General features: G+C 46.3%; 1 protein-coding gene across 1 annotated transcript in view; it reads right to left on the bottom strand.

Moving 5' to 3' along the window:
- The window catches only part of LOC106607959 (WASP family member 1), a 206,068-nt gene that overhangs the window by 9,689 nt on the left and 169,532 nt on the right, over positions 1-26,847 (bottom strand). Inside the window, 4 exon segments of the mRNA XM_014205484.2 lie at positions 2,092-2,268; positions 5,783-5,949; positions 7,448-7,504; positions 22,655-22,772. Coding sequence (XP_014060959.2) covers positions 2,092-2,268; positions 5,783-5,949; positions 7,448-7,504; positions 22,655-22,772 — 519 coding nt within the window.

Raw genomic sequence — 26,847 nt, 5'->3', positions numbered from 1 at the left:
TAACTGTACCATGATACAGGATTGGCACTGCTACTGAGTAAACCTCCAATAGTTCTTCACTATTCCACTCGCTAAAACCTCCCCCCATCCCAAGTTAGGTTGTCGTCCCAGTGACTGGCAGACCACCCCTGTCCCCCTGGATCCTAGGGCCATTGAAAGATTGGGACCCATCCTTTAAAAAGAGTACACAGTGCCACCTACAGAACAGAAGCAGATTAACAGCCAAAAGCATTTCCAATGCCCTCACCTATCATATTACGAAATCTACACAACCGTTCAAAAGTTTGCGGTCACTTAGAAAGGTCCTTGTTTTTGAAAGAAAAGCACATTTTTTGTCCGGTAAAATAACATTGAATTGATCAGAAATACAGTGAAGACATTGGTAATGTTGTAAATGACTATTGTAGCTGGAAACACAGATTTTTAATGGAATATCTACATAGCGTACAGAGGCCAATTATCAGCAACCATCACTCCTGTGTTCCAATGGCACGTTGTGTTAGCTAATCCAAGTTTATCATTTTAAAAGGCTAATTGATCATTAGAAAACCCTTTTGCAATTATGTTAGCACAGCTGAAAACTGTTGTTCTAATTAAAGAAGCAATACACCTGGCCTTCTTTAGACTGGTTGAGTATCAGCATTTGTGGGTTCGATTACAGGCTCAAAATGGCCAGAAACAAAGTACTTTCTTCTGAAACTCGGCAGTCTATTCTTGTTCTGAGAAATGAAGGCTATTCCATGCAAGAAATTTCCAAGAAACTGAAGATCTGGTACAATGCTGTGTACTACTTCTTTCACAGAACAGCGCAAACTGGTTCTAACCAGAATAGAAAGAGGAGTGGGAGGCCCCGGTGCACAACTGAGCAAGAGGACAAGTACAGTAGAGTGTCTAGTTTGAGAAACAGACGCCTCACAAGTCCTCAACTGGCAGCTTCGTGAAATAGCACCCACAAACGCCAGTCTCAACGTCAACAGTGAAGAGGCAACTTCTAGGCAAAGTTCCTCTGTCCAGTGTCTGTGTTATTTTGCCCATCTTAATCTTTTATTTTTATTGGCCAGTCTGAGATATGGCTTTTTCTTTGCAACTCTGCCTAGTAGGCCAGCATCCCGGAGTCTCCTCTTCACTGTCGCCTCTTCAATTTATTTCCACAATTAACGCATAATATGTGTAATAATGTAGGCACTTCATACAAAGTATTGTTACCTCCTCCCCTCAATCTTAGCTAACTAGCTAACGTTATACTGCATCTAAAGTCAATCTGGTGACATCAAAATTATGACAAAAGGTTTTCCTACTATTTATTTGCCTCCTTTTGAATGTCATTGTACTTCCAAGCAACTATAATGCGCTTTTGATGAAATCTTCATCAGTGCTTCATCAGTCCAAAACAAATGTTCAAAACAATATTGTGAGGAAACATGCAACCCATGAATAGAAGAGAACAACAGAGTAGAGAAAACAACTGAACAGGAAACAGGAACAAGAGAGTTGTATACACTTGGAGTGAAAGGCATTCTCAAAGTCACAAAACCAGATAGGTGGTGGGGAGACACTCCCATGAGGCAACACATTTTCTTGTTTGTGTCTCGTGTGCTTTCAAAAAAAAAAGGCAAGACAGTTAAGAACAAATTCTTATTTTCAATGACGGCCTAGGAACAGTGGGTTACCTGCCTTGTTCAGGGGAAGAACAACAGATTTTTACCTTGTCAGCTCGGGGATTCAGTCTTGCAACCTTTTGGTTAGTAGTCCAACACTCTAACCACTAGGCTACCTGCTGCCCCTTGTGTGTGTGTGTGTGTGCCTCTGTGTGTGTGTGTGCCTCTGTGTGTGTGTGCCTCTGCGTGTGTGTGCGTGTGTGTGTGCCTCTCTGTGTGTGTGTGTGTGTGTGCCTCTGTGTGTGTGTGTGTGTGTGCCTCTGTGTGTGTGTGTGTGCCTCTGTGTGTGTGTGTGTGCCTCTGTGTGTGTGTGCGTGCCTCTGTGTGTGTGTGCGTGCCTCTGTGTGTGTGTGTGTGTGTGTGTGTGTGTGTGTGTGTGTGTGTGTGTGTGTGTGTGTGTGTGTGTGTGTGTGTGTGTGTGTGTGATACCCACCTGATCATGGAGGGGGGTTTGATGTCTCCCAGATGGTGCATAGGGGGTGGTGGTGGGGGGTCATGGGGTCGTGTGTACATTCTGTCCCCAGGGCGGTTCAGCAGCTCATTCATCTGGCTGTAGGGCAGCGCTGCTAGGGAGAATGGCCCGTCCATCCCATCCAAGTAACTAGGAGCTCTGAAAGAGAGGGGGAGCGTTAGTGTTACAGATTCCCTCCATATACAGTACCAGTCAAAAGTTTGGACACACCTACTCAATCAAGGTTTTTTCTTTATTTTTACTATTTTCTACATTGTAGAATAATAGTGAAGACATCAAAACTAGGAAATAACACATATGGAATCATGTAGACAGCTTTGCACACTCTTGGCATTCTCTCAACCAGCTTCACCTGGAATGCTTTTCCAACAGTCTTGAAGGAGTTCCCACATATGTGGAGTACTTGTTGGCTGCTTTTCCTTTAATCTGTGGCCCAACTCATCCCAAACCATCTCAATTGGGTTGATGTCAGGTGATTGTGGAGGCCAGGTCATTTGATGCAGCACTCCATCCCTCTCCTTCTTGGTCAAATAGCCCTTACACAGCCTGGAGGTGTGTTATGAGTCATTGTCCTGTTGAAAAACAAATGATAGTCCCACTAAGCGCAAACCAGATGGGATGGCGTATCGCTGCAGAATGCTGTGGTAGCCATGCTGGTTAAGAGTGCCTTAAATAAATCAGTGTCACCAGCAAAGCACCCCCACACCTCCTCCTCCGTGCTTCACCATGGGAGCCACACATGCGGAGATCATCCGTTCACCTAGTCTGCATCTCACAAAGACATGGCGGTTGGAACCAAAAATCTCCAATTTGGACTCATCAGACCAAAGGACAGATGGGTGTAATGTCCATTGCTCGTGTTTCTTGGCCCAAACAAGTCTCTTCTTATTATTGGTGTCCTTTATTAGTGCTTTCTTTGCAAGAATTCAACCATGAAGGCCTGATTCACACAGTCTCCTCTGAACAGCTGATGTTGAGATGTGTCTGTTACTTGAACTCTGTGAAGCATTTATTTGGGCTGCAATTTCTGAGGCTGGTAACTCTAATGAACTTATCCTCTGCAGCAGAGGTAAATCTGGGTCTTCCTTTCCTGTGGTGGAGAGCCAGTTTCATCATAGCACTTGATGGTTTTTGCAACTGCACTTGAAGAAACTTTCAAAGCTCTTGACATTTTCCGGATTGACTGACCTTCATGTCTTAAAGTAATGATGGACTGTCATTTCCCTTTGCTTATTTGAGCTGTTCTTGCCATAATATGGACTTGGTATTTTGCCAAATAGGGCTATCTTCTGTATACCACCCTTAACTTGTCACAAAACAACTGATTGGCTCAAATGCATTAAGAAGGAAAGAAATTACACAAATTACACAAATGAACTTTTAACAAGGCACACCTGTTAAAATTGAAATGCATGTGTTATACATGCCAGGGTAGTGTTTGATATAGAGAAAGGGGAAGCGTTAGAGTGTTACACATGGCAGGGTAGTGTTTGATATAGAGAAAGGGGAAGTGTTAGAGTGTTACACATGGCAGGGTAGTGTTTAATATAGAGAAAGGGGAAGCGTTAGAGTGTTACACATGGCAGGGTAGTGTTTGATATAGAGAAAGGGGAAGCATTAGAGTGTTACACATGGCAGGGTAGTGTTTGATATAGAGAAAGGGGAAGGATTAGAGTGTTACACATGGCAGGATAGTGTTTGATATAGAGAAAAAGGAAGCATTAGAATTTTTATTTTACTACGCAAGCCAGTTAAAAACAAATTCTTATTTTCAATGACGGCCTAGGAACAGTGGGTTAACTGCCTTGTTCAGGGGCAGAACGACAGATTTTTTACCTTGTTAACTCTGGGATTCGATCTTGCAACCTTTTGGTTACTAGTCCAACGCTCTAACCACTAGGCTACCTGCCGCCCCAGAGCGCTACACATGGCAGGGTAGTGTTTGATATAGAGAATGGGGAAGCGTTAGAGTGTTACACATGGAGTCCCTAGGAGGGGTGCATCACTTGAGTGGGTTGAGTCACTGACGTGATCTTCCTGTCCGGGATTGGCGCCCCCCTCGGTTTCGTGCCGTGGGGGAGATCTTCGTGGGCTATACTCAACCTTGTCTCAGGGTAATAAGTTGGTGGTTTGAAGATATCCCTCTAGTGGTGTGACGGCTGTGCATTGGCAAAGTGGGCGGGGTTATATCCTGCCCACTTCGTGTCACCCTTCCTGTCACAGCCTCCAGTAATTATGCTGCAATAGTTTGTGTCGGGGGGCTAAGGTCAGTCTGTTATATCCGGAGTATTTCTCCTGTCTTACCCGGTGTCCTGTGTGAATATAAGTATGCTCCCTCTAATTCTCTCTCTCTCTCTTTCTTTCTTTCTTTCTTTCTTTCTTTCTTTCTTTCTTTCTTTCTTTCTTTCTTTCTTTCTTTCTTTCTTTCTTTCTTTCTTTCTTTCTTTCTTTCTATTTTCTCTTCTCTCAGAGGACCTAAGCCCTAGGACCACGCCTCAGGACTACCTGGCCTGATGACTCCTTGCTGTCCTCAGTCCACCTGGTCATGCTGCTGCTCCAGTTTCAACTGTTCTGCCTGTGGCTATGGCACCCTGACCTGTTCACTGGACGTGCTACCTTGTCCCGGACCTGCTGTTTTTCGACTCTAAATGATCGGCTATGAAAAGCCAACTGACATTTACTCCTGAAGTGCTGACCTGTTGCACCCTCTACAACCACTGTGATTATTATTATTTGACCCTGCTGGTCATCTATGAACATTTCAACATCTTGGCCATGTTCTGTTATAATCTCCACCCGGCACAGCCAGAAGAGGACTGGCCACTCCTCATACCCTGGTTCCTGCCTTTTTAGGGAGTTTTTCTTAGCCACCGTGCTTCTACATCTGCATTGCTTGCTGTTTGGGGTTTTAGGCTGAGTTTCTGTATAGCCCTTTGTGACATTGGCTGATATAAAAAGGGCTTTATAAATACATTTGATTGATTGATTGATAGATAGTGTTTGATATATTTGTTACACAAATGCCAAGTCACTCACCCACCATTGCACATTGTACCAAATGGTAGGTTGGACCTCACTTTATATGCTCAGAAAGATACATTTGTATGTGTTCATCTACAAAGCCCTTTTGGGTAATCTCCCTCTTTACCTCTGTAGTCTGGTCTCCTTCACCACCAGCAGTTACCATACCTGGTCTGCTAGGTGTTGCTACTTAAAGTCCCCAGGACATTCACAGTATTAGGCAAGACTGCCTTCTCTTCTTGTGCACTAGACACATGGAATAGTCTACAATCCATGCTTCCTCTAGATATGTTAGTGCCACTGATTGAATTTAAAATATTGATGGGACACTGTTACAGTGGAGTGTAAATGCTTTTTTTAGGCTGGATCATGTTGTTGTATGTTTTCATTCTGTAATGTATTAATTATTGCTGCCTTCTTGGACAGGTCTCCTTTGAAAACGAGACTGGGTCTCAATGGGCTTTTCCTGGTTAAATAAAGGTTAAATAAAATGTAAAAAAATAAGGGAGACAGGGAATTGGGACGTGACACACATTCTCCATATAGAGGAGCATTGGCGTTTAATAGCATTTCCCAATGCTCCATATACAGAGAAACAAGGACGCGCAAACATGCACACACTCACCCAGACCTGTCGTAATAGGGAGTGGAGCCGTTAGCCTCTCTGTGCTTCAGGGCCCCTTCAGGGTCGTCCTCAGCTAGCTCCGCCCCGAGTGCCAGTTTCTGCCACTCCTTCTTCCGGTCGTGAGGCGCCCGCGGGATCTTCTCAGTCTCCAGAGTACGGTCGTTTCCCCTAACCTGGAGAACGAGGGGATAGAGGGAGGAAGGTGGGAGGAGAGGGGGGAGGAGAGAGAGGAGAGGGAGGGGGTTGGAGGAGCGAAGAGAGGAAAGAGGCAAGAGACAGAGACAGACAAAGAGAGAGAGACTAGAGTTTTCATCTGTACAGAACTAACAGACAAACACAGCACTTCATTGAAGTTCCCTTCACACACATTTAACCAGTCATGACTGCTTTGATCACAAGTAGAGGGAAGAGCTATCTTTTTATTTAACATTTAAAAAGAGACAGAGAGCAGAACTGAGTGCAAAGACAGGAGGCAACAGAGAGAAGAAAGATTTAATAGAGAGAGTCAACAGCTGGTACACTCCTGTCTTCACATTGATTGGATCGGGACTAACACAGTGTGGTGCGCACGCACGCACGCACGCACGCATGCACGCACGCACGCACACACACACTTGTTTTACTATCCTTGTGAAGACCAAAACATTTATTCCCATTCAAAATCAAATTTTCCCCTTAACCTAACCTTAACTCGTAACTTTAACCCTAAACCTAACTCCTAACTCCTAACCCTAATTGTAACCCTAAGACTAAACCTAACCCTTAAACCTAAAATAGCCTTTTTCCTTGTGGGGACCGGCTCCGGAGTGGCGCAGCGGTCTAAGACACTGCATTTCAGTGCTAGAGGCGTCACTACAGACCCTGGTTCGATTCCAGGCTCTATCACAACCTCACAATTGGCCCAGGTTTGGCTGGGGTAGGCTGTCATTGTAAATAAGAATGTGTTCTTAACTGACTTGCCTATTTAAATAAAATGTAAAAATAAAGGAATGTCCCCACTTGTCTGAATGTTTCTTGTTTTACTATCCTTGTGAGGACTTCTGGTCCCCACAAGGATAGTAAAACAAAAAAACAAACACAGTCCCATAAAGCCTCATAAGCAAAACTTATCTCTGCTCTTGGTTTTGCACAGTAGCTGTTGTCATAGTGACTCTCTCATTTTCATTGTATACTAAGCCATATGGAATATTTACATAGACACAGAGTAGGATGCTCAGTCTACACATATATAAACGGGACACAAAGAAGGTGGCAACCAAGACATAACAAGTGTAAGGCAGAACTTAGTGTAGGGGGAATACCACACTGCTATGTGAAGTCTGGGAACAAGGAAAGCTGTAGCTCACATTTTAGTTGAATGAGCTGGATATTACAGGGCATTTTACATGTATAGTAGTACAAAAAACATGGTGTCTACCCTACACCAAAGTTAAAAGAAAGATCATGTCCAAATAATAGTAGAACGAATTGAACTGTACTTTACTAATTAAATAATTTTTGCCAAAATACACAAAATACACAGAAAATACACAGAAACAGAATTCTTAGTTCCCATACCTACAGCAGTGGGAATGTGACATTAGGTCTTCATAATGCATTATAACATGTCTAAATATTGTCCTAGGGACTATGAGCTGTAAAAAGACACATGGTTAGAATGAGATCACATACCTGTCCTGGGAGGTCTAAGTACCTATAGACCTGATCATACATGTGGGGGTCCTGCAACTACAAGAACAAAAGGACAAGAGAAGCACCAGAGGGAACAAATGAACACTACACAGAGCAGTAGAACACAACACAGCTGGCTGCTGACAGCGGCAACAACAGGACAGCAGCAGAGCAGTGAATCAGATGAGGAAGCAAAACTCTTCAACACAAAATGACATGACACAGTTGGACTGACAGTAGTCACACACAGCTGGACTGACAGTAGTCACACACAGTTGGACTGACAGTAGTCACACACAGTTGGACTGACAGTAGTCACACACAGCTGGACTGACAGTAGTCACACACAGTTGGACTGACAGTAGTCACACACAGCTGGACTGACAGTAGTCACACACAGCTGGACTGACAGTAGTCACACACAGCTGGACTGACAGTAGTCACACACAGCTGGACTGACAGTAGTCACACACACAGCTGGACTGACAGTAGTCACACACAGCTGGACTGACAGTAGTCACACACAGCTGGACTGACAGTAGTCACACACAGCTGGACTGACAGTAGTCACACACAGCTGGACTGACAGTAGTCACACACAGCTGGACTGACAGTAGTCACACACAGCTGGACTGACAGTAGTCACACACAGCGGCAGAGCGCAAATCATACAATTTAACATAGTACATGTGCCACTTACAAACCAAATAAACAGTGGACTGGAGGGCACACAACACGCACACACGCACACACACGCACAGCTCCAAACAAACACTCACTCAAAGACAACAGAGCTGTTCAGACATACAAAGACAAAGAAATCGCCATAAAAGAAAAGAGCTTATTTGAACACACAAAAAGCACAAAGCACGCCACTCACAACACAGTGCAGCCTGACAAGAACACACAGTAACAAAACATGACAGAGTGTTTGGCACAACACGGTTAGCGCCAGAAGGAAGCACAAAGCAAGTGGCAAAAGGACAAGAGGGAGTCATCATTCACAGTCCATCTAAAACAAAACCACCTAGCTAGCTTACAGGCAACATCCAAGACACAAAAAGACAGTTGGTGTTCCTAGACTGTTGCTATGCAGCAGAAATCTCAGCAATTTGGTCAAAGACTTTCGTTAAGAGGCAGCAAAGCATTGGCCTCAAATAATTATGCTAAGTAGGCTAATTTATTGTTATACAATCTTAATGTAACACCTAGCTTAAACATCCTACACACAAGCACAATCACAAACTTATGTAGCACTGAGACATTAAAACGCCTTGAAAAAGAATAACTGTTGTGAGATAGTTGTTAGATAAACGTGCAGTAAAATATCTGGAGCTGAGACTTAGCAGCTGTAAATCTGACTGTATGTGACCATTAATAACACACACACACACACACACACACACACACACACACACTGGTCGATATGGGTCAGTGGGGTGGGGAAAGATGAGGTGAGCATAAATCACTGATTATACAGAATGACCACAGTACATATCGACCCATAGCGTACTCTACACACACACACACACACACACACACACACACACACACACACACACACACACACACACACACACACACACACACACACACACACACACACACACACACACACACACACACACACATCTCCTCTCAATCTTTTCTCTACTATATAACCCTACAGAACCCCCCATTCAGAGACCTATCAAAACATACATAACCCTCTCCCAAGTCTAAACCAACATCAAGCCAATCAAGTGAAAAAGATTGTTTGGTCGATTGTTTGATCAATCAACATTCCTGTTAGTATAGCTCTAATCTAACTCATGTAGATAATACGTGTTGTGTTGTTAGTTTGTGTCATGACGTGGCTCTTTCTGGGTGTAGATCGTGGCTTCCCCCTCTCTCACTCTCTCCTACACCCAGGTTCTGTTATCTCAGGCCATGCATTCCTGGCAGAGACTCTCTCCCCCTGGTCATGCAGAGAGAGAGATCACAGAGCGAACAAGGGATTTCACTTGGCCAAACTCCTAAATCCCCAAAATGGGAGTTTTAAACAATATGTCCACCTTTGAGAGTGTGGGAATGGTCCGTGGACACTTAAGGGACAGTTATGTTGAGTGTGTTTCACTAGCCAGCGGCCACTCCCCCATGAGCACAGACATGATCTGGCGTCATGGAACCGCCCTTTTTTATTGTTACGAATAAAAACCCCTCCTGAGGAAATCCTCTTCAGACCACGAATACCTCGGTGTCACCTGAGGTGGCACAGGTTTGACTACCAAAACTAGAAAACTATGCAACGTGGAGCATTGGCTACACGGCTGGAAATGGTTCAACTCTGAGACTATCGATCCCTACAAAATAAGAGCAAATCCTGATACTAATTACAAGTCTGCAGCTAGAAATTATGTAAACCTGAGATGCAAATACCGACAACCGCTGAAACATCTACTCTAAGAACAATGGACGCCTGACGTATCCATTACAACAGACACTATCAGGAGCCGCCGATAGAGCTGCGACCATGAGTAACCAGAGACTCTCTGACTCTCCCGCAGACGGACCAACGATTCCAACAGAGAAGACAACAACGACATATGGGCGTAAATATATTGATTGCAATTATTCCCGAATGAGCGAGCGTTCATGTGCAAAGGATTAGCATTTCAATGAATATAATTATTCACTGTGTGTAGTGATCCATTTTGTCTTTCCCGCTCTTTCTCAGCCCACAACCCCTTCCCTTTGTCCACCAAGCCGTCATATCGGTTTAGCCCACTAGGGGATCTTCCCTATCATTGTTAGTAACCAATATCTACTGTTTGTTTGTTATGTATTTCTGTGATTATTTAGTTAGTTAGTAAATAAATGATTAAGCCAATTGGTGTATGGATGATTCATAGTTTAGGCTGGGTTCATGCAGATAACTATCAATTTACGACATTTGGAATGAGACTGATGTGAGGTAAAGAATAATTCATTAATTAGAACACTAATTGATCAGATATTAAAATATCTGAAGAGTTATATTCAGAAAATGATAACTTTGTAATCTGAAGATTTTCCGTAGTGCCCCGACTTCCTAGGTAATTCAATTTACATGATTATTTTAATCACATAATAATATTTACAGAGAATTGATTTGATAAATAACAGTCTTCACCTTTAATGATGCCAAAGACACTACATTTGTTTCCGTGACACATGCTCAGGTGATCAGGCGGGCGTGTGACAGAACGGTAGGTAGTGATTTGACGAGACGTGGATTGGGCGGTTGTCAGCCTGTGTTTGGCTAGCTGTAGTTGACCCCGCCCCCAAGCCGTCCCTGTGGTGCCCAGGGCTGTCAGTAGTCACACAGCAGAGTGAAGGGAACATCATGAATCCTAACAGTAATGCATATTGATTAGCCACGATTAATCACAGGCCATTACGCTGAGGAAGCACGGGTGGAGAGAAGCGCGCACACACACACACACACACACACACACACACACACACACACACACACACACACACACACACACACACACACACACACACACACCAGAGAAGATGGAATGGACCTGAAGGTTTATTGTACTCGCAAGCCTTTCCTTAATCAGTTAAAATGGTTATGAGTGATGAGTGTGTGGGTCGCTTTGAGTGTGTGTGTGTGGGTTCATGTTTGTGTGTGTGTGTGTGTTCGTGTTTGAGTGTGTGTGTGGGCTCTGCATGTGTAATTACTGTCATAAATGTGGCTAATTTCAGGACCCTGTATGACTAACCCATGCAGTCATCCTACATCTGAATGTGCCAGCGGCACACAGGAGTGTGTCTTGCTGTGCAAGCACATGCTGTATGTGTGTATATACAGTGTGTGTGTGTGTGTGTGTGTATACAGTGTGTGTGTGTGTGACAGACTCAGCATAATGCCACCGCCACTGCTCTCTCTACTCCCCCATGCAGGTCCTAACCCAGCCTGGGAGTCTGGGGGTGGGAGGGAGAGAGCTGGTACAGTTACCTAAACATCACTTGGTCATTATCATGGAGATTGTATACAAATCAGGGGTGAAAGTAGAATTAATTTATTCCGATACAGGACCTTCTATGTCATTTGATGGCCTAATCATAGAACTACATATAGAATCCCTACTAATTCAATAGGATCTCTGTGAGTCTTAAAGATTTGTGATTTAACTTTTAAAATGTATTACCTTTTACTGTGGCATAAACTCAACCAGTCATATGTCTTCATCTGATTGTGAAACAATCACTTCAAAGGGCTCCTTTACTAGGCTACCCACGCATGTTCATCCACTCTCAACATATTTCCAACCTCTAAACAGTGGTGAATGGAAAGAGACATCTTGTACACAACACACCAAAAAGTGTAATGACATTTGGTGATTGTAATTAGGACAGAATGTATGCGTCCACTGCTGTCCACGTGTCTCGGTTTCGGCCACTCATCTCTGCCTTGGAAAAATGTCAGTGTTGTCGTCGAACCACATCGTATTTTGGAGCGTAGGCTTTCCCACCGGTTTTCATGTCCATTCTCTCTTTTCCACGCCTCTGACATAAAGTTTTCTTGATATTTTGTTTTCATTATTGTGATAGGCTCATGTTTTACCGGTATGGCGTACCCCCACAATTTATTTTGCCGGGACGCCGTATCGGACCACCTTACTTTCACCCCTAATTCCAATGACCAAGTACATAGTAGACGGTAAAAGAATGAGAAACTAAAGCACTGAACCTCTTACATGTGAAGAACAGGTAGTAAAGAACAGGTAGTAAACTACAGGTAGTAAACTACAGGGAGAAATATCAGATCACAACCATCCTGGTAGTTAGTGGAAATCCAAAGACACCGAGGGGAGGGGGTCTGTGTTAGTGGGCAGCAGGTGGAGGGAGGGGGTCTGTGTTAGTGGGCAGCAGGTGGAGGGAGGGGGAGGGAGGGGGTCTGTGTTAGTCGGCAGCAGGTGGAGGGAGGGGTCTGTGTTAGTGGGCAGCAGGTGGAGGGAGGGAGTCTGTGTTAGTCGGCAGCAGGTGGAGGGAGGGGTCTGTGTTAGTGGGCAGCAGGTGGAGGGAGGGGGTCTGTGTTAGTCGGCAGCAGGTGGAGGGAGGGGTCTGTGTTAGTGGGCAGCAGGTGGAGGGAGGGGGTCTGTGTTAGTGGGCAGCAGGTGGAGGGAGGGGGTCTGTGTTAGTTGGCAGCAGGTGGAAGGAGGGGGTCTGTGTTAGTGGGCAGCAGGTGGAGGGAGGGGGTCTGTGTTAGTGGGCAGCAGGTGGAGGGAGGTAGTCTGTGTTAGTGGGCAGCAGGTGGAGGGAGGGAGTCTGTGTTAGTGGGCAGCAGGTGGAGGGAGGGGGTCTGTGTTAGTGGGCAGCAGGTGGAGGGAGGGGGTCTGTGTTAGTGGGCAGCAGGTGGAGGGATGCGGTCTGTGTTAGTGGGCAGCAGATGGAGGGAGGGGGTCTGTGTTAGTGGGCAGCAGGTGGAGGGAGGTAGTCTGTGTTAGTGGGCAGCAGGTGGAGGGAGGGGGTCTGTGTTGGTGGGCAGCAGGTGGAGGGAGGGGGTCTGTGTTAGTGGGCAGCAGGTGGAGGGAGGGGTCTGTGTTAGTGGGCAGCAGGTGGAGGGAGGGGGTCTGTGTTAGTGGGCAGCAGGTGGAGGGAGGGGGTCTGTGTTAGTGGGCAGCAGGTGGAGGGAGGGGGTCTGTGTTAGTGGGCAGCAGGTGGAGGGAGGGGGTCTGTGTTAGTGGGCAGCAGATGGAGGGAGGGGGTCTGTGTTAGTGGGCAGCAGGTGGAGGGAGGGGGTCTGTGTTAGTGGGCAGCAGGTGGAGAGAGGGGGAGGGAGGGGGTCTGTGTTAGTGGGCAGCAGGTGGAGGGAGGGGGTCTGTGTTAGTGGGCAGCAGGTGGAGGGAGAGGGTCTGTGTTAGTGGGCAGCAGGTGGAGGGAGGGGGTCTGTGTTAGTGGGCAGCAGGTGGAGAGAGGGGGAGGGAGGGGGTCTGTGTTAGTGGGCAGCAGGTGGAGGGAGGGGGTCTGTGTTAGTGGGCAGCAGGTGGAGGGAGAGGGTCTGTGTTAGTGGGCAGCAGGTGGAGGGAGGGGGTCTGTGTTAGTGGGCAGCAGGTGGAGGGAGGGGGGTCTGTGTTAGTCGGCAGCAGGTGGAGGGAGGGGGTCTGTGTTAGTGGGCAGCAGGTGGAGGGAGGGGGTCTGTGTTAGTGGGCAGCAGGTGGAGGGAGGGGGTCTGTGTTAGTGGGCAGCAGGTGGAGGGAGGGGGTCTGTGTTAGTGGGCAGCAGGTGGAGGGAGGGGGTCTGTGTTAGTCGGCAGCAGGTGGAGGGAGGGCGGCATGCTAACCCAGGAGGTTACAATCACTGTGAAATAAGTAGAATCCCACTAGCAGCCAGCCAGAGATTGTCTCAGAAGCGTTCTGTAGTTAAGGAGGTGATTAGCAAGGGTTTCCAGGTAAGTAGTAGGTAGGTAAGTAGGAGGGGTTAGCAGCAGAGATAGTGGGGGCCGGTCCACTGCTTTGAGGCAGGGCAAATGCCTCAAGGGGGGTTAGGTAGGGGGGCAGCAGGCTAACCTGAGGGTCCCATGATAGGGTCTGGGGGGGGTCAGCCTTACCTCTGGGGGGGCGAGGAGGGGAGGGGGAATGGAGGGGACTCTTATAAGGCCCTCCGGCCCCAAATAAAAATACATTTCCAGCTGCACACAGTCAGAGACAATAGAGACGGGATGAGAACAGGGGAGAGGACGAAGGAAAGAGAGAGGGAGAGGGGTTAGAGCATGGGGTAGGGAACCGACCAGTAATATTGTGTTGAAGGGTAGTACATTGTGGGGGGTTGGCAATCGTGGCAAATCCAGTCTCTGCATGTTGATAGTTTTTAAAACCAGTTTGTTCCAGAAAAAAGTGCCCTGATCTGTTGTAGAGATTCTGTGTCTTTCTCTGTTCTTTCTTTCTCTCTCTGTTCTTTCTCTCTCCCCTGTTTCTCTCACTCACTTTCTCTAGCCAAGGACATCATGTCTATCCACTCACATAACTGCATAATGTCCATGCCAGAAACCCAGTCGTCTCTTATTCCACTATCCTGTGCTTGTATGCCTGTATCTCATAATGTATCTGAACCCAAATCAGAACTATTTGTGTGTAGACCCCAACAATCTTCCTCCCTGGTCTTAGTGGCCTGCCATCCTGGCTATCTGTAAGGGGTCTGTACTCTGTACTGTAATGGCTGCCAGTGTATTGTGGTGCAGGGGAAATGAATAGGGCTTTATAACCCCACTGAGTTAAGCCTTTTATTAGACTAGGATCTGGCCCCAACTCCCCCACCATCCCAACTCAATACTCTGTCTACACAAAACAAGGTCTATTGAATACTGTATATATAGGCCCATAGCCTAGTATTCTGTGAAATACTTCTTTCTATATATTCTGTGTCCTGTCTTTTCTAAACACACAGTGGTGTGACTGTAACTGTCCTCTGACTACCGTAACTGTCCCCTGTTCCCTGACTATTGTAACTGTCCCCTGACTATTGTAACTGTCCCCTGTTCCCTGACTACTGTAACTGTCCCCTGTTCCCTGACTACTGTAACTGTCCCCTGTTCCCTGACTATTGTAACTGTACCCTGTTCTCTGACTACTGTAACTGTCCCCTGTTCCCTGATAACTGTAACTGTCCCCTGTTCCCCGACTACTGTAACTGTCCCCTGTTCCCTGACTACTGTAACTGTCCCCTGACTACTGTAACTGTCCCCTGTCCCCTGACTATTGTAACTGTCCCCTGTTCCCTGACTACTGTAACTGTCCCCTGTTCCCTGACTACTGTAACTTTCCCCTGTCCCCTGACTACTGTAACTGTCCTCTGTTCCCTGACTACCGTAACTGTCCCCTGTTCCCTGACTATTGTAACTGTCCCCTGTTCCCTGACTACTGTAACTGTCCCCTGTTCCCTGACTACTGTAACTGTCCCCTGTTACCTGACTATTGTAACTGTCCCCTGTTCCCTGACTATTGTAACTGTCCCCTGTTCCCTGACTACTGTAACTGTCCCCTGTTCCCTGACTACTGTAACTGTCCCCTGTTCCCTGACTATTGTAACTGTCCCCTGTTCCCTGACTACCGTAACTGTCCCCTGTTCCCTGACTACTGTAACTATCCCCTGACTACTGTAACTGTCCCCTGTTCCGTGACTATTGTAACTGTCCCCTGGTCCCTGACTACTGTAACTGTCCCCTGACTACTGTAACTGTCCCCTGTTTCCCTGACTACTGTAACTGTCCCCTGTTTCCCTGACTACTGTAACTGTCCCCTGTTCCCTGACTACTGTAACTGTCCCCTGTTCCCTGACTATTGTAACTGTCCCCTGTTCCCTGACTATTGTAACTGTCCCCTGTTCCCTGACTACTGTAACTGTCCCCTGTACCCTGACTACTGTCACTGTCCCCTGTTCCCTGACTACTGTAACTGTCCCCTGTTCCCTGACAACTGTAACTGTCCCCTGTTCCCTGACTACTGTAACTGTCCCCTGTCCCCTGACTACTGTAACTGTCCCCTGTCCCCTGACTATTGTAACTGTCCCGTGTTCCCTGACTACTGTAACTGTCCCCTGTTCCCTGACTACTGTAACTGTCCCCTGTTCCCTGACTATTGTAACTGTCCCCTGTTCCCTGACTACTGTAACGGTCCCCTGGTCCCTGACTACTGTAACTGTCCCCTGTTCCCTGACTATTGTAACTGTCCCCTGTTCCCTGACTACCGTAACTGTCCCCTGTTCCCTGACTAATGTAACTGTCCCCTGACTACTGTAACTGTCCCCAGTTCCCTGACTATTGTAACTGTCTCCTGACTACTGTAACTGTCCCCTGACTACTGTAACTGTCCCCTGTTCCCTGACTACTGTAACTGTCCCCTGTTCCCTGACTACCGTAAATGTCTCCTGTTCCCTGACTATTGTAACTGTCCCCTGTTCCCTGACTACCGTAACTGTCCCCTGACTATTGTAAATGTCCCCTGTTCCCTGACTACCGTAACTGTCCACTGTTCCCTGACTATTGTAACTGTCCCCTGTTCCCTGACTACTGTAACTGTCCCCTGTTCCCTGACCAACTGTAACTGTCCCCTGTTCCCTGACTATTGTAACTGTCCCCTGACTACTGTAACTGTCCCCTGTTCCCTGACTATTGTAACTGTCCCCTGTTCCCTGACTACTGTAACTGTCCCCTGTTCCCTGACTACTGTAACTGTCCCCTGACTACTGTAACTGTCCCCTGTACCCTGACTACGGTAACTGTCCTCTGACTACTGTAACTGTTCCCTGACTACTGTAACTGTCCCCTGACTACTGTAACTGTCCCCTGTTCCCTGACTACTGTAACTGTCCCCTGACAACTGTAACTGTCCCCTGACTACTGTAACTGTCCCCTGTCCCCTTACTACTGTAACTGTCCCCTGACTACTGTAACTGTCCCCTGTTCCCTGACTACTGTAACTGTCCCCTGTCCACTGACTACTGTAACTGTCCCCTGTTCCCTGACTACTGTAACTGTCCCCTGACTACTGTAACTGTCCCCTGTAACTGTCCCCTGTAACTGTCCCCTGACTACTGTAACTGTCCCCTGTCCCCTGACTACTGTAACTGTCCCCTGACTATTGTAACTGTCCCCTGTTCCCTGACTACTGTAACTGTCCCTTGTTCCCTGACTATTGTAACTGTCCCCTGTTCCCTGACTACTGTAACTGTCCCCTGTTCCCTGACTACCGTAACTGTCCCCTGTTCCCTGACTACTGTAACTGTCCCCTGTTCCCTGACTACTGTAACTGTCCCCTGTTCCCTGACTATTATAACTGTCCCCTGACTACTGTAACTGTCCCCTGTCCCCTGACTACTGTAACTGTCCCCTGACTACTGTAACTGTCCCCTGTTCCCTGACTACTGTAACTGTCCCCTGTTCCCTGACTACTGTAACTGTCCCCTGTTCCCTGACTACTGTAACTGTCCCCTGTTCCCTGACTATTGTAACTGTCCCCTGTTCCCTGACTACTGTAACTGTCCCCTGTACCCTGACTACTGTCACTGTCCCCTGTTCCCTGACTACTGTAACTGTCCCCTGTTCCCTGACAACTGTAACTGTCCCCTGTTCCCTGACTACTGTAACTGTCCCCTGTCCCCTGACTACTGTAACTGTCCCCTGTCCCCTGACTATTGTAACTGTCCCGTGTTCCCTGACTACTGTAACTGTCCCCTGTTCCCTGACTACTGTAACTGTCCCCTGTTCCCTGACTATTGTAACTGTCCCCTGTTCCCTGACTACTGTAACGGTCCCCTGTTCCCTGACTACTGTAACTGTCCCCTGTTCCCTGACTATTGTAACTGTCCCCTGTTCCCTGACTACCGTAACTGTCCCCTGTTCCCTGACTAATGTAACTGTCCCCTGACTACTGTAACTGTCCCCAGTTCCCTGACTATTGTAACTGTCTCCTGACTACTGTAACTGTCCCCTGACTACTGTAACTGTCCCCTGACTACTGTAACTGTCCCCTGTTCCCTGACTACCGTAAATGTCTCCTGTTCCCTGACTATTGTAACTGTCCCCTGTTCCCTGACTACCGTAACTGTCCCCTGACTATTGTAAATGTCCCCTGTTCCCTGACTACCGTAACTGTCCACTGTTCCCTGACTATTGTAACTGTCCCCTGTTCCCTGACTACTGTAACTGTCCCCTGTTCCCTGACCAACTGTAACTGTCCCCTGTTCCCTGACTATTGTAACTGTCCCCTGACTACTGTAACTGTCCCCTGTTCCCTGACTATTGTAACTGTCCCCTGTTCCCTGACTACTGTAACTGTCCCCTGTTCCCTGACTACTGTAACTGTCCCCTGACTACTGTAACTGTCCCCTGTACCCTGACTACGGTAACTGTCCTCTGACTACTGTAACTGTTCCCTGACTACTGTAACTGTCCCCTGACTACTGTAACTGTCCCCTGTTCCCTGACTACTGTAACTGTCCCCTGACAACTGTAACTGTCCCCTGACTACTGTAACTGTCCCCTGTCCCCTTACTACTGTAACTGTCCCCTGACTACTGTAACTGTCCCCTGTTCCCTGACTACTGTAACTGTCCCCTGTCCACTGACTACTGTAACTGTCCCCTGTTCCCTGACTACTGTAACTGTCCCCTGACTACTGTAACTGTCCCCTGTAACTGTCCCCTGTAACTGTCCCCTGACTACTGTAACTGTCCCCTGTCCCCTGACTACTGTAACTGTCCCCTGACTATTGTAACTGTCCCCTGTTCCCTGACTACTGTAACTGTCCCTTGTTCCCTGACTATTGTAACTGTCCCCTGTTCCCTGACTACTGTAACTGTCCCCTGTTCCCTGACTACCGTAACTGTCCCCTGTTCCCTGACTACTGTAACTGTCCCCTGTTCCCTGACTACTGTAACTCTCCCCTGTTCCCTGACTACTGTAACTGTCCCCTGACTACTGTAACTGTCCCCTGACTACTGTAACTGTCCCCTGTTCCCTGACTACTGTAACTGTCCCCTGTCCACTGACTACTGTAACTGTCCCCTGTTCCCTGACTACTGTAACTGTCACCTGGCTACTGTAACTGTCCCCTGTAACTGTCCCCTAACTACTGTAACTGTCCCCTGTTCCGTGACTACTGTAACTGTCCCCTGTTCCCTGACTATTGCAACTGTCCCCTGTTCCCTGACTACTGTAACTGTCCCCTGACTATTGTAACTGTCCCCTGTTCCCTGACTACTGTAACTGTCCCCTGTTCCCTGACTACCGTAACTGTCCCCTGTTCCCTGACTACTGTAACTGTCCCCTGTTCCCTGACTATTGTAACTGTCCCCTGTTCCCTGACTACTGTAACTGTCCCCTGACTATTGTAACTGTCCCCTGTTCCCTGACTACTGTAACTGTCCCCTGTTCCCTGACTACTGTAACTGTCCCCTGTCTACTGTAACTGTCCCCTGTTCTCTGACTACTGTAACTGTCCCCTGTTCCCTGACTACTGTAACTGTCCCCTGACTACTGTAACTGTCCCCTGTTCCCTGACTACTGTAACTGTCCCCTGTTCCCTGACTACTGTAACTGTCCCCTGACAACTGTAACTGTCCCCTGTAACTGTCCCCTGACTACTGTAACTGCCCCTGTCCCCTGACTACTGTAACTGTCCCCTGTCCCCTGACTACTGTAACTGTCCCCTGTACCCTGACTACTGTAACTGTCCCCTGTTCCCTGACTACTGTAACTGTCCCCTGTTCCCTGACTACTGTAACTGTCCCCTGTCCCCTGACTACTGTAACTGTCCCCTGTAACTGTCTCCTGACTACTGTAACTCTCCCCTGTTCCCTGACTACTGTAACTGTCCCCTGTCCCCTGACTACTGTAACTGTCCCCTGACTACTGTAACTGTCCCCTGTTCCCTGACTACTGTAACTGTCCCCTGTCCACTGACTACTGTAACTGTCCCCTGTTCCCTGACTACTGTAACTGTCACCTGGCTACTGTAACTGTCCCCTGTAACTGTCCCCTGACTACTGTAACTGTCCCCTGTTCCGTGACTACTGTAACTGTCCCCTGTTCCCTGACTATTGCAACTGTCCCCTGTTCCCTGACTACTGTAACTGTCCCCTGACTATTGTAACTGTCCCCTGTTCCCTGACTACTGTAACTGTCCCCTGTTCCCTGACTACTGTAACTGTCCCCTGACTACTGTAACTGTCCCCTGACTATTGTAACTGTCCCCTGTTCCCTGACTACTGTAACTGTCCCCTGACTATTGTAACTGTCCCCTGTTCCCTGACTACTGTAACTGTCCCCTGTTCCCTGACTACTGTAACTGTCCCCTGTCTACTGTAACTGTCCCCTGTTCTCTGACTACTGTAACTGTCCCCTGTTCCCTGACTACTGTAACTGTCCCCTGACTACTGTAACTGTCCCCTGTTCCCTGACTACTGTAACTGTCCCCTGACTACTGTAACTGTCCCCTGTTCCCTGACTACTGTAACTGTCCCCTGACAACTGTAACTGTCCCCTGTAACTGTCCCCTGACTACTGTAACTGCCCCTGTCCCCTGACTACTGTAACTGTCCCCTGTCCCCTGACTACTGTAACTGTCCCCTGTACCCTGACTACTGTAACTGTCCCCTGTTCCCTGACTACTGTAACTGTCCCCTGTTCCCTGACTACTGTAACTGTCCCCTGTCCCCTGACTACTGTAACTGTCCCCTGTAACTGTCTCCTGACTACTGTAACTGTCCCCTGTCCCCTGACTACTGTAACTGTCCCCTGTCCCCTGACTACTGTAACTGTCCCCTGTCCCCTGACTACTGTAACTGTCCCCTGTCCCCTGACTACTGTAACTGTCCCCTGTCCCCTGACTACTGTAACTTTCCCCTGTCCCCTGAAACTGTCCTCTGTTCCCTGATCACTGTAACTGTCCCCTGTTCCCTGACTACTGTAACTGTCCCCTGTTCCCTGACTACTGTAACTGTCCCCTGACTACTGTAACTTTCCCCTGTCCCCTGACTACTGTAACTGTCCTCTGTTCCCTGACTACTGTAACTGTCCCCTGTACCCTGACTACTGTAACTGTCCCCTGACTACTGTAACTGTCCCCTGTTCCCTGACTACTGTAACTGTCCCCTGAGTACTGTAACTGTCCCCTGAGTACTGTAACTGTCCCCTGTAACTGTCCCCTGTCCCCTGTAACTGTCCCCTGACTACTGTAACTGTCCCCTGACTACTGTAACTGTCCCCTCTCCCCTGACTACTGTAACTGTCCCCTGACTACTGTAACTGTCCTCTGTTCCCTGACTACTGTAACTGTCCCCTGTTCCCTGACTACTGTAACTGTCCCCTGTTCCCTGACTACTGTAACTGTCCCCTGTTCCCTGACTACTGTAACTTTCCCCTGTCCCCTGACTACTGTAACTGTCCTCTGTTCTCTGACTACTGTAACTGTCCCCTGACTACTGTAACTGTCCCGTTCCCTGACTGTGAGTCTTGTGACTGAATCATTTATCACCACCATGAAAACCCAAACCTCAACTACTATATCCCAAACCTCTCTGGCAGGGTTCCCTGTGGAAGCTTCTACCTCATTGACTGGTTGTGCTTGGAAATCTAACCACATTGGCCTCTGGTTGAATGTTATGGGGAAGTGAGGGCTATGGCCCGCCTCTCAAGCTGGTGCTGATTAGCATCATAGGGAGCCCCTGGGGCTCGGCGCAGGAGACCCCTCCTTCTGCACAGGGGCTGACTTCTCAGTAATTTAGGGTTTGTGTGAGAGACGGAAGGAGATCTCAGACGATATACAAAGGCTCCCTCATGCTTGTGTGTGTGTGTGTGTGTGTGTGTCTCTGAGGATACACAGCATTCTTCCTCATGAGAGCATTTGTGTGTACGGTACGTATGTGTGTATACAGTATAGTAAATGTGTATTTATGAAGGGCCCCACATGAGATCAACTGTGTGTACAGTATGTGGGTGTATGGAAATGTGAGTGTGTCTCTCTAAGGATAAACAAAGGCTCCCTCATGAGGAGCGGGGGCAGAGAGAGGGCAGAGAGAGGGCAGAGCCAACCATTAATTAGAGGAAATAACGAGACAACAGAGAACCACCCTGTATCCTCCCCTCCCTGATGCTCATCTATTACAGATACACAGCTAATAGTTCCCTGTGTGTGTGTGTGTGTGTGTGTAGAGTACGCTATGGGTCGATATGTACTGTGGTCATTCTGTATAATCAGTGATTTATGCTCACCTCATCTTTCCCCCACTGACCCATATCGACCAGTGTGTGTGTGTGTGTGTGTGTGTGTGTGTGTGTGTGTGTGTGTGTGTGTGTGTGTGTGTGTGTGTGTGTGTGTGTGTGTGTGTGTGTGTGTGTGTGTGTGTGTGTGTGTGTGTGTGTGTGTGTGTGTGTGTGTGTGTGTGTGAATCACTGACCATAGTCTACAGTGTTATGTCCTTCATCACATATATCATCTGTAGCTCTAGATGTTATTAATACTGGCAATTCTGATCCAAGACCAGTTCCACTAATGTGCTCATAATGGCTGAGATTATGCTTACGATATGGAGAGCTGATCTGAAATTAGTTAGGGTCAGAAAGCCACTTGGTGACACAGCCCCTCAGTTAAGGACCAATGAGCTAACGACACCACGCTGAATCCACCAATGTGTAGACAGGATGCTGGTGACGGGCCAATGGCTGCCCTTCATTACCTTCTGTTTCCTCTTCTCCTTCCTCTTGTCCTCTGTGTCCTGCAGCATCTTCTCTCTCCACAGGTCAAAGAAGTAGGAGGGGTTGGTGTAGAACTTCAGCCCCTCCTTACCATCATCCCTGCAGGAGGAAACCACAGTTACCCCTAGACACTGATCTAAGGTCTACTTAGAGCCTTGGAAACAGCAAAGGCTGATGGGGGATGCACTCTGATCAGTCAAGTTTGAACTCTCTCTCTCTTTATCTTTTCATTTGTCTTTCATTTCCTCCTGTCTTCACCCTTGACCAGGAGAAATTAAATCGGAAGGAGGAAATGATCACTTCAAATCCCCTATGACGAGGAAATGAATGACCAAACACACACACACAGTCACACTCTCTCAGACACACACACACAGACACACAAGACCCACAAATAGCCACATTGACTCAATCCCATACACATGCTAGTCAGTTACACCAGCAAAAGGTACTGAAGTAACTCACTAACTGAGCCATATTCTGCCCTGACAACATCATACTGGTTTCTCCATAAGTCACCTGCAGCGTTTAAAGGGCTTCACCTCTTTCTCCTAAGGACCATGCTGTGCTCGGTGACGAGAGGCCGTGATTGTGACAGAGGGAGGAAGAGGAAACATCAACTAAAGTAGCTGAGGATGTTTAATGATATGCAACAACATGGGGAAGGTTGAAGGGAGTATGACAGGGGTAGGCTGTGTGTGATTGTGTGTGTGAGTGCATCATGTGTATGTGAATTTGGTGTGTGTGTCTGTGTGTATTGTGACAGTAGTATGGTGTTTATATTGTGATTGTGTATGTGACAGGGTAGCAGCAGTTGGATCTGAAGAACAACAGCCTGAGGTGTTGCAGAGAGAGGGAGAGAGAGAGAGAGAGAGAGAGAGAGAGAGAGAGAGAGAGAGAGAGAGAGAGAGAGAGAGAGAGAGAGAGAGAGAGAGAGAGAGAGAGAGAGAGAGAGGACTTCTATGCCATCAAAAGGAACATAAAATTCGACACGCCAATTTGGATCTGGCTAAAAATACTTGAATCAGTTATTGAACCCATTGCCCTTTATGGTGTACAACGTAAAACACCAAATATTACATGCAGAGCAGAATTAGGCTGATACCCAGTAATTATCAAAATCCAGAAAAGAGACATTCAATTCTACAACCACCTAAAAGGAAGCGATTCCCAAACCTCCCATAACAAAGCCATCACCTACAGAGAGATGAACCTGGAGAAGAGTCCCCTAAGCAAGCTGGTCCTGGGGCTCTGTTCACAAACACAAACAAACCCCACAGAGCCCCAGGAAAGCAACACAATTACACTCAACCAAATTATGAGAAAACAAAAAGATAATTACTTGACACATTGGAAAGAATTAACAACAAAAAAACTGAGCAAACTGGAATGTTATTTGGCCCTAAACAGAGAGTACACAGTAGCAGAATACCTGAGCGCTGTGACTGACCCAAAATTAAGGAAATCTTTGACTATGTACAGACTCAGTGAGCATAGCCTTGCTATTGAGAAAGGCTGCCATAGGCAGACCTGGCTCTCAAGAGAAGACAGTCTATGTGCACACTAGAGGTCGACCGATTAACCGGCATGGCCGATTAATTAGGGCCGATTTCAAGTTTTCATAACAATTGGCAATCGGCCTTTATGGACGCCGAGTGCAGCATCAAAAGAACCTTGTGGCTGCAAGGAGCCAAGGTAAGTTGCGAGCTAGCATTAAACTTATCTTCCAAAAAACAATCAATCTTCACATAATCACTAGTTAACTACACATGGTTAATGATATTACTAGGTTAACTAGCTTGTCCTGCGTTCATATAATCAATGCGGTGCCTGTTAATTTCTCATCGAATCACAGCCTACTTCAACTTCACCAAACAGGTGATGATTTAACAAAAGCACATCAATACACAGAAGTATAGTTTTTAAAACCTGCATATTTAGTTAAAAGATATTAATGTTAGCAGGCAATGTTAAATAGGGAAATTGTGTCACTTCTCTTGCGTTCAGTGCAAGCAGAGTCAGGGTATATGCAACAGTTTGGGCTGCCTGGCTCGTTGCGATCTGTGAACTAATTTGCCAGAATTTTACATAATTATGACATAACATTGAAGGTTGTGCAATGTAACAGGAATATTTAGACTTAGGGTTGCCACCCGTTAGATAAAACACAGAACGGTTCCGTATTTCACTGAAAGAATAAATGTTTTGTTTCGAAATTATAGTTTCCGGATTTTACCATATTAATGACCAAAGGCTCGTATTTCTGTGTGTTATTATATTATAATTAAGTCTATGATTTGATATTTGATAGCGCAGTCTGACTGAGCGATGGTAGGCAGCAGCAGGCTCGTAAGCATTCATTCAAACAGCACTTCACTGCATTTGCAATGCTTGAGGAACAGCTCTGTTTATGACTTCATGCCTATCAACTCCTGAGATTAGGCTGGCAACACTAAAGTGCCTATATGAACATCCAATAGTCAAAGGTATATGAAATACAAATAGTATAGAGAGAAATAGTCGACGAGTCATAATTCCTATAATAACTACAACCTAAAACTTCTTAACTGGGAATATTGAAGATCTGAGAATATTGAACCACCAGCTTTCATATGTTCTCATGTTCTGAGCAAGGAACTTAAACCTTAGCTTTTTACATGGCACATATTGCACTTTTACTTTCTTCTCCAACACTGTGTTTTTGCATTATTTAAACCAAATTGAACATGTTTCATTATTTATTTGAGACTAAATAGATTTTATTTATGTATTATATTAATTTAAAATAAAAGTGTTCATTGTTCATTCAGTATTGTTGTAATTGTCATTATTACAAATATATATATATAAATCAGCCGATTAATCGGGATCGGCTTTTTTGGTCCTCCAATAATTGTTATCGGCGCTGAAATATCATAATCGGTATCGGCGTTGAAAAATCATAATTGGTGCCCACTGCCCACAAAATGTGGTGTAAACTGAGCTGCACTTCCTGACCTCCTGCCAAATGTATGACCATATTAGAGACACATATTTCCCTCAGATTACACAGACCCATTTTGATAAACTCCCATATCTATTATGCAAAATACCACAGCAGCAAGATTTGTGACCTGTTTCCACAAGAAAAGGGCAACCAGTGAAGAACAAACACCATCGTAAATACAACCAATAATGATGTTTATTTATTTTCCCTTTTGTACTTTAACTATTTGCACATATTTACAACACTTTACAAAGCCATAATATGACATTTGAAATATTCCTGTAATGTTTACTGTTCATTTTCTTTTGTTTATTATCTATTTCTAATGCTTTGGCATCTGGTTGCCATGTAAATAAATCCCTTTGAATGGAATTGAAATTGAGAGGGAGAAGAAAGGGTTGGGTACATGGGACAGAAACTAAAGAAACTAAAACACTGGTCCTGAAGTGTTCTACAGTTGCAGTCAGAAGTTTACATACACTTAGGTTGGACTCATTAAAACTCATTTTTCAACAGCTCCACAAATTTCTTGTTAACAAACTATAGTTTTGGCAAGTCGGTTAGGACATCTACTTTGTGCATGACACAAGTCATTTTTCCAACAATTGTTTACAGACAGATTATTTCACTTATAATTCATTGTAATTCACTGTAATAATTCACTTATAATTCACTGTATCACAATTCCAGTGGGTCAGAAGTTTACATACACTAAGTTGACTGTGCCTTTAACCTGTTAGGGCTAGGGGGCAGTATTGACACGGCTGGATAAAAAAAACATACCCGATTTAATCTGGTTACCACTCCTACCCAGTAACTAGAATATGCATATACTTATTACATATGGATAGAAAACACCCTAAATTTTCTAAAACTGTTTGAATGGTGTCTGTGAGTATAACAGAACTCATTTGGCAGGCAAAACCCTGAGACATTTTCTGACAGGAAGTGGATACCTGATGTGTCGTATTACCTTTAAACCTATCCCATTGAAAAACACAGGGGCTGAGGAATATTTTGGCACTTCCTATTGCTTCCACTAGATGTCACCAGCCTTTACAAAGTGTTTTGAGTCTTCTGGAGGGAGATCTGACCGAACAAGAGCCATGGAACGATGATGTCCCATTAGACACCTGGCGCGCGAGTTCATGTTGGGTACCCTCGTTCCAATACGTTATAAAAGAGTAT

The sequence above is a fragment of the Salmo salar genome, chromosome ssa06, assembly GCF_905237065.1.
Source record: "Salmo salar chromosome ssa06, Ssal_v3.1, whole genome shotgun sequence".
NCBI lineage: Eukaryota > Metazoa > Chordata > Actinopteri > Salmoniformes > Salmonidae > Salmo > Salmo salar.
This window is presented reverse-complemented; position numbering and strand designations above follow the sequence as displayed.